The sequence below is a fragment of the Tupaia chinensis genome, unplaced genomic scaffold, assembly GCF_000334495.1.
Source record: "Tupaia chinensis unplaced genomic scaffold, TupChi_1.0 Scaffold000133_1, whole genome shotgun sequence".
Classification (NCBI taxonomy): Eukaryota; Metazoa; Chordata; class Mammalia; order Scandentia; family Tupaiidae; genus Tupaia; species Tupaia belangeri.
In genome coordinates this window covers 2227233-2235869 of record NW_006159602.1, presented here as the reverse complement: position 1 = coordinate 2235869, position 8637 = coordinate 2227233, and the positions used below count along the sequence as shown (strand labels likewise).

At 43.0% G+C, this 8637-nt stretch overlaps 1 protein-coding gene across 1 annotated transcript in view; it reads left to right on the top strand.

The window, feature by feature from the left end:
- The window catches only part of TOMM20L (translocase of outer mitochondrial membrane 20 like), a 14002-nt gene that overhangs the window by 409 nt on the left and 4956 nt on the right, over window positions 1-8637 (top strand). Inside the window, exons 2-3 of the mRNA XM_027770434.1 lie at window positions 9-181; window positions 7457-7538. Of these exons, the coding sequence (XP_027626235.1) occupies window positions 9-181; window positions 7457-7538 (255 nt within the window). The remainder of the gene's footprint in view (window positions 1-8; window positions 182-7456; window positions 7539-8637) is intronic.

Here is an 8637-nt window from a genome sequence, read left to right as displayed (position 1 = left end):
CGGGGTAGTGCGGGCCGCGGGGAGGGCCAGCCCACGGGGGAGGCCGGGCCGCGAGTGCTGCAGCCGTCCAGGGCCACCCGGCCCACGCCGGCCTCGGGATAGGCCTCCCAACCAGCACGTGCCGGGTTGTGTTGCAGAAAGAAGAGCCGCACAGCGGAAGGCTGAGGAGCAGGGCGCGCAGGTAGCTTTTCCACGCAGATCCGGTCTCGCCTTCGGACCCTGGCCCAGAGATAAGGGCGCTGGATTCCCAATTGGTTGACTGTGGTTCGAGTCCTGGACCTGGTGGCTTGCTATTTCACTTTCTCTCTCTCTCTCACTCTGTCCCTCTCTGGTCAAATTAAAATAAGTAAATAAGTTAATTAATTCTTTTAGAGAGGTTTTTTGCTATATGGCGTGTGCGCTCACCAGAAAGAGAAGCAGACAGGTGTTCCCAGCTGTGGGGCCGCCGCCCGCTCTGAGGAAAAGGCGTGTGCTCGCCCCGCAATGTTCTACCTTATGTTGGTGTTTTTTGTTGTTGTTGTTGTTATAGGGCGCGTACCCTCGCCAGGCAGACAGACAGAGATAGACAGAAAGCGAGAAATCACCCCCCAGGGGGGATGGTCACGCCGCAATCCCTTCTCCTCCATTCTCCTCTCGGGATCTTGGGCACGCACGCACACACGCCCGGCGTGAGTTTTAAGCCACCAGGTTTGGGACGCGAACCCGTGGTCCACTACGTGGGAGTCCAGCGACATAGCCATTATGCTAACTGCTGGTCCCCTAAATTAATATCTTATAAAAATTAGTTGTAATATCTTGTTAACCTGTCTTCCTTAACAGCTGACAGCAGTTCTAAAACTTACATAAAACTGTTACTAAGTTTTGTGAAATTTCAGAAGGAATTAAATCTTTTATTATTTTTTAAAGTAAAATAAAAGTGGTTTATCTGGGCCAGCAGATGGCATAATGATTAAGGTGCTCATACATGGTTGACTGCAGTTCTAGTCCCAGACCCATTCAGTGCCTTGAAAATCGCGCCAAGCATGTGTGTGTTTGTGTGTGAGTGGCCATCCCCCTCTGGGGGTGATTTCTCACTTTTCCTCTGTCTGCCTCTGTCTCCAGTGAGCACATATACCCTATAGCAAAAGCTTTTTTTTTTTTTTTTTTAAAGTGGTTTATTTGATCCAGGGTTTAGTACTAATTGGTTGCTTAGATGAATAGGCTCTGATTCCCCAGAGATGTACTCATTAAAATGGCCACAGAAAGCTAATTTATTTAACAGAGAGAAAGAAGAGGGGAAGTTACAAGTTGTTGAGAGTTTACACTGGTCCCTTTAAAATAATGGAGGCAAGGGTCTGCTGGGTGGCACTGTGGTCAAGCTGGTTGGATTCCACATAGCAGACTTCACTGTTTCAGCCCTGGGCGCATGTGTGTGGGTGCCCAAAATCCTGAGAGGAGATTCAAGGAGAAGGGATTGCTGCATGGCCATCTCTCCAGGAGGTGATTTCTCACTTTCCCACTGTAGCTCTCTCTGTTTTTGGCCCAGCACATATGACTTAGAGCAAAAACTTAAAAAAATATATGTTTTATTACAACTGAAAATTTTGTTCCAATATCTTGGGAAAGGTGACCACATGGTGCAACTGACTTCTCATCCTGATTCATAGTTTTAATGTCCCTGGTTCCAACATCGAGCACACTGGTGAACTTCCCATATGGTCTACACACGAGGCATAAGACTTTTCCTTGAAATTTATCTTGAGTTATCTAGCTTCAGTTTATAGGGCTTTGGGAACGGAACAGTTTTATTCTTACACAATTTAGCCCTTCATGCCCAGTGGCCTCTGGAATAAGAAGAAAACAAAGCTTTAACCTGGTACCAAATGCTGAGTCCTAGAGAGAGCAACAGATGGTCATGGGGTCACTCTGAATCCCGTCCTGTTTCCAAAATATGTCAACTGAAGAAGACGGCAGTGGTAGTCTCCCTCAAAGGCCTGTAGCATGAAATTCATGTGTGTAACCCACATGAAAGGCAATAGCACTTTGAGGGTGTTGATCGGCTGTAATCGCCGTAGAGCCCAGCGCCAGCAGCAGCAAAAATAGGATCAGCAGCGGAAGCCCCTGGCTCTGCACTATCATCCTCACGTTTGGCAATCTAGCCCAGAAAGAAATTAAGTCTTAAACCTTTCTTCTTTTGGTTGGTCAGTTTGCACCTGTTTTCGAGCTTCTTACATGTGAGGCTAGCTGTGGTAGAGGTCAACAATAGGGGTGTAAGAATAACCTTCAAAACCAGGCCAACTAATGTAACAAGAGCTCAGAGGAGGCCAGATTGTTTTCAGAGTAGTTTTATCATGGAGGGTGTTCTACTTACCTTTCATTGTTTTAAGTTTGGCAGCTTAAAACAACTTCTGTTTTGCTCTCGAATCTGCAAGGTGAACTGGGCTTGGTATAAGACTGCACCTTTCTCCTCCACTCAGCTTCAGCTAGAAATGGTTGCAGGGCAGGGTCTTGGATCATCTGAAGGCCCACTCTCTCATCTTTGGCAGTCAATACTGGCTGTTCACTTGGCTGGGATAGCTGGCCAGGGCCCCTACACATGTCTTCTCTGTGTGGCCTTTGCTTCCTCGTTGTATGGTAGACCGGGATCTAAGCAGAAAGCAGGTGTGTGCGCATACACACAGAGAAAGAGTATCTGGGCTAGAATGTGTGCTCATGTAGGAGCATGCCAAGGGGTGCTCCTCTTGCAACATTGAGGCTGCACCCTTTCTAGGGGAAAGGAAGTAGACTCCACCTCTTGATATGGGGAATGTCTTAGTCTGCTTTTCTGTTGCTAACAACTGAACACCATGCTGTTATAAAGAAATGAAACTTATTTATTGCATGGTTTTTTGAGGTCCGAGGTCAAGGGGCTGCATCTGGTGAGGTCTTCTTGGTAGAGACTGCAGAGTCCTGAGTCAGCCCAGAGCATCATATGTCAATACAGTGGTAGAACAGAGCATTAAAAAAACCCAAAAAACCAAAAAACCCTGTGAAGTGGGAGATCTGTTGAACCTAGTGAGCAAATCATTTAACAAAAGAGTCACGGGACTAGTGGGAGGAACAGGTTGGAGAGCTAAGTAGGGGTCAAATGAGGCAGAGCTTGCACTGCAGGCAGGTTAAGGAATTCAGATTCAATGGGACTCGAATCTCAGAGTTGGCCCTGAGCGATCCAGTGCCACCGGCTGGCCTATGTTTTGTTTTACATATTTTTTTTTAAGAATTATTTTATTTAACTTACTTTCTTCTCTCTCTCCTTTCTTTCTTTCTTTCTTTCCTTTCTTCTTTCTTTCCTTTCTTTCTTTCTTTCTTTCCTTTCTTCTTTCTTTCCTTTCTTTCTTTCTTTCTTTCCTTTCTTCTTTCTTTCCTTTCTTTCTTTCTTTCTTTCCTTTCTTCTTTCTTTCCTTTCTTTCTTTCTTTCTTTCCTTTCTTCTTTCTTTCCTTTCTTTCTTTCTTTCTTTCCTTTCTTCTTTCTTTCCTTTCTTTCTTTCTTTCTTTCCTTTCTTCTTTCTTTCCTTTCTTTCTTTCTTTCTTTCCTTTCTTCTTTCTTTCCTTTCTTCTTTCAATTTGACCAAAAAGAACAGAGGGAGAGAGAAAGAGAGAAGGAAAGTGAGAAAGCAAGCCGCCAAGTCCAGGACTCAAACCGTGGTCAGCCATGTGAGAGTCCAGTGCACTAAACCACCATGCCACCTGCCAGCCTCTTTGTTTTACTTTTTTTTTAATAATTATTTTATTTTAACTTTATTTACTTACTTTTTTAAAAAATTTGACCAGAGAGGAGCAGATCAAGAGAGAGAGAGAGAGAGAGAGAGAGAGCAAGCTGCTAGGTCCAGGACCTGAACTGTGGTCTGCCATGTGGAGTCCAGTGCTCTTAATCACCACGCCACTTGCTGGCCCTTGTTTTACTTTTCAAAGAAAATAATTCTGGTGCCAGTGTAGAAGATGAAGTTGAAGAGGAAAGTTGAGGACAGGAACATCAGTTAGTGACACTCTATAGTTGGGAAACAGTAAAGATTTGGATTATTTCAAGTGAGGAAGAGGCAGTTGCAAGACTTTTCAAATGTCCTTTTATATAATTCTCACAACTCTATTCTCATTTTAAGGATGAATAAGCCAATGCACAGAGTCTTTTCCCACCTTTCCTAGGATCTTTCTTCTTCCTCACGCCGGTACATTTTGTTTCCCAAAGTATGACCAATAGGCTTTATACATTAGATTTATCTGGGGCATTTGTTAAAATATAAGACATCAAAAAAGAAAAAATAGGAGAGTAAGTAAAATGCAATCCAATGGATTAAAGCAGTCACTTACTGTGGAGTAATTACTCACAAATGTTAAAAACTGTATTGTTCATACTATTACATATTGTCAAGTGAAAAAAAAAAAAGCTGGCTTTTTAACCAATGTACAACATAATTCTATTCACGTTTTTAAGTTCATGGTTTTAGATGCTGGTTCTGTGGAACAACAGTAATGTACTGCTCAAGAGAAGCCAAATTCTACATGGTGACTGTGGTTCAAATCCCTGGCCATCAGCCTGGAACACACTAGAGTCATATGCATGAGTGCCCCGGATCAAACAGGCTCGGGGGCTCACACATGCCCGGCGTGATTTTAAAAGCCACCAGGTCTGAGACTCAAACTGCAGTCAGTCATGCGGGAGTCCAGCAACTTAAGCACCTCTCTTTCTCTCTTTCTCTCTTTCTCTCTTTCTCTCTCTCTTTCTCTCTTTCTTTCTTTCTTTCTTTCTTTCTTTCTTTCTTTCTTTCTTTCTTTCTTTCTTTCTTTCTTTCCTTTCTTCTTTCTTTCCTTTCTTCTTTCAATTTGACCAAAAAGAACAGAGGGAGAGAGAAAGAGAGAAGGAAAGTGAGAAAGCAAGCCGCCAAGTCCAGGACTCAAACCGTGGTCAGCCATGTGAGAGTCCAGTGCACTAAACCACCATGCCACCTGCCAGCCTCTTTGTTTTACTTTTTTTTTAATAATTATTTTATTTTAACTTTATTTACTTACTTTTTTAAAAAATTTGACCAGAGAGGAGCAGATCAAGAGAGAGAGAGAGAGAGAGAGAGAGAGCAAGCTGCTAGGTCCAGGACCTGAACTGTGGTCTGCCATGTGGAGTCCAGTGCTCTTAATCACCACGCCACTTGCTGGCCCTTGTTTTACTTTTCAAAGAAAATAATTCTGGTGCCAGTGTAGAAGATGAAGTTGAAGAGGAAAGTTGAGGACAGGAACATCAGTTAGTGACACTCTATAGTTGGGAAACAGTAAAGATTTGGATTATTTCAAGTGAGGAAGAGGCAGTTGCAAGACTTTTCAAATGTCCTTTTATATAATTCTCACAACTCTATTCTCATTTTAAGGATGAATAAGCCAATGCACAGAGTCTTTTCCCACCTTTCCTAGGATCTTTCTTCTTCCTCACGCCGGTACATTTTGTTTCCCAAAGTATGACCAATAGGCTTTATACATTAGATTTATCTGGGGCATTTGTTAAAATATAAGACATCAAAAAAGAAAAAATAGGAGAGTAAGTAAAATGCAATCCAATGGATTAAAGCAGTCACTTACTGTGGAGTAATTACTCACAAATGTTAAAAACTGTATTGTTCATACTATTACATATTGTCAAGTGAAAAAAAAAAAAGCTGGCTTTTTAACCAATGTACAACATAATTCTATTCACGTTTTTAAGTTCATGGTTTTAGATGCTGGTTCTGTGGAACAACAGTAATGTACTGCTCAAGAGAAGCCAAATTCTACATGGTGACTGTGGTTCAAATCCCTGGCCATCAGCCTGGAACACACTAGAGTCATATGCATGAGTGCCCCGGATCAAACAGGCTCGGGGGCTCACACATGCCCGGCGTGATTTTAAAAGCCACCAGGTCTGAGACTCAAACTGCAGTCAGTCATGCGGGAGTCCAGCAACTTAAGCACCACATCACCTGCTGCCCACCTCCCCCCTCTCACCACCCTGTTGTTGTTTTTGTAAAGGTTTTGCTCTGGTGCATGTATGCTTGTCAGAGACAGAAAGAGGGAAAGGGAGAAATCACCACCAGAGGGGCTCCTAATCACAATCCATTCTCCAGTCTCCTATTGGGATTTTGGGTTTGCATTCACACACACCTGGCGTGATTTTCAAGCCGCCAGGTCCAGGATTCAAACCACAGCTGGCCATGCGGAGTACAACACCTTAACCACTACACCACCTGCTGTCACCAATGTTCTTGTGTTTTGAGCCACAGAGCACACTGAACTTTTTGTCCTACTGTGTATTATGGATCCCTTTCCTTTCGTTAGACTGTGGGCTCCTCATGAATGGGCACAGGGATTCCGGTCTCTTGCCCCTTCCTGCTCTTCCTAGAGAGTCCTGCTGTTGCCAGTGATTACCAAACATCTATTGAATGAAACCTGAGGTTGTTAATGGTCATTAGCACATTTGCTGATAAAAGCTTAAAAGGTGACTCCACTCCAGACTCATTCTACAGATTCATTCTATTCATTCCATCTTAAAGAGAGAATTCTTGGGACCAGCAGGTGGTGTGGTGGTTAAGGTGCTAGACATTCCCACATGGTCAACCACGGATTGCGTCCTGGACCTGTTAGCTTGCTTTCTTACTTTCTCTTTCTCTCTGTATGTCTCTCTTTGGTCAAATTAAAATAAATAAATGAATAAATAAAATAAAATAAATAATTCTTTAAAAAAAAAAGACAGAATTCTTGGGAGAAACAAACACACAGAAACTCTCCCAATGTGAAAGTTTGAAGCTGAAGTGACTGGCAATGGAGCTGAATTTGGGGCTAGGGGTTGCCCATTCTACCTTGAATATCAGCATGAAGTGTAGTATCAGTGATGACTGTTCCTGTGGCCATGGTCACCTTTACAAATCAGGCTGCAGGAAACCAAAGCATCCTTCTGTACACTCACCAGCTTCTCTGCCAACCCTCTATCATGTCTTTTGCCCTACTCCTTGTTAGAGTGTAAGTACAGAGTCTTCGCATAAGCTTCTTGCCTTCCTTTTAAGAGTTGCTATATGAACAGGTAACAACCAAATGACCTATATGACCCTATGGAGAAATCATTGCAGCCAAATCACTGAGCACTGTTAATGCCCAGGCAAGAAAATAATTTTCAACATACCTCGTTACAGTTACATTAACTATAGTAGGATTTCTGCTGTGTATTTAGTAAGCTGGGTAAATATGAATTATTGTAAGCATCTCAATCTAACTTGAATATGGTGTGTGTGTTTTTTTAAAGATCACCTGAACCTGTAACTCTATTTTAGGAAAATGGTTTAAAGTATTATAAAGAACAACTGCATTTGTCATACTTTCAGTTTAGATGAAAGATGTGCATTTTAAATAAAAAATAATTTAGATCAGTAACTATATACCTTATGTCCATTAATCATTGTTCAATATTTTATGAATCTTTTAGTTGTGGGATCCAGCCCAGAATGAAAAATTGCAAAAGCTTTTTTTGCATGAAGTACAGATGGGAGAACTTTTGTTATCTAGAGGTAAGAATGTGAACATTCTTTCGTAAGGTATGAAATATTAAGAAATATTAACATTTATGGGCTGGCAGGTGGTGTGGTAGTTAAGGTGTTGGACTCTCACATGGCTGATCACAGTTCGAGTCCCAGACTTGGTGGCTTGCTTTCTCACTTTCCCTTTCTCTTTCTCTGTCTCTCTCTGTCAAATTAAAAAATGATAATAATTGGGGCCAGCAGATTGTGGGAGGCTGCACACCAGCGAGTCTGCCAAGGTTTCTCAGAGAGCAAACAATTACCATGATTGGTTCCCTTCCAAAAACCTGACCTTCGAAACCTTGCTCTGATTGACCACTAGAATCCCTCAAATTTGCATATCTGACACCTCATGATTGGTCCAAAAGCAACCAATCATAACCCACCATTAACAACCAATCAGGGCCCACCGTTTACAACCAATCACGGTTCACCGTTTACAACCAATCACGGCTCACCATTTACAACCAATCACGGCCCACCGTTTACAACCCACCAGAGTGTATATAACCATGATGCCTGGCCCACAGTAGCCAGACGACGACGACGATGACCAGGAAGACGACAACTGAAGAGCCTGAAGAGCTGACGACACTGCGTCGTCTCTGTGCTGTACCGTGCTGCCCACAATAAACGGACGACACTGTCGTCTCCGTGCTGTAACACTACGCCGCTTGTCCCGGCTCTCACTCCTTCACTCAGGAAACCTGTTCGGCTGTCCCCCCGGGTCGGGACAGCAGATAGCTTAGCAGTTATGTTGCTGGACTCCCACATGGCTGACCGCAGTTCAAGACCGGGACCCGGTGGCTTCAAAATCACTCCAGGTGCAAGTACATACGTGCCCAAGATCCTAGGAGGGAAATGGAGGAGAAGGGATTGCAGCATGGCCATTCGCCAAGGGGGTGATTTCTCATTTGCCCTCTCACTGTGTCTGTCTCTCTCTTTCTTTCATTCTCTCTGGCGAGTGCAGGAGCCATAAGGCAAAAACCTCTTTAAAAAAAGATAATAAATAAGATTAAAATAAATCTTAAAAAAGGTTGCTATGATTCATCAAAAAACAAGAATTTTTTTTTTTTTTTGGAGAGGGTTT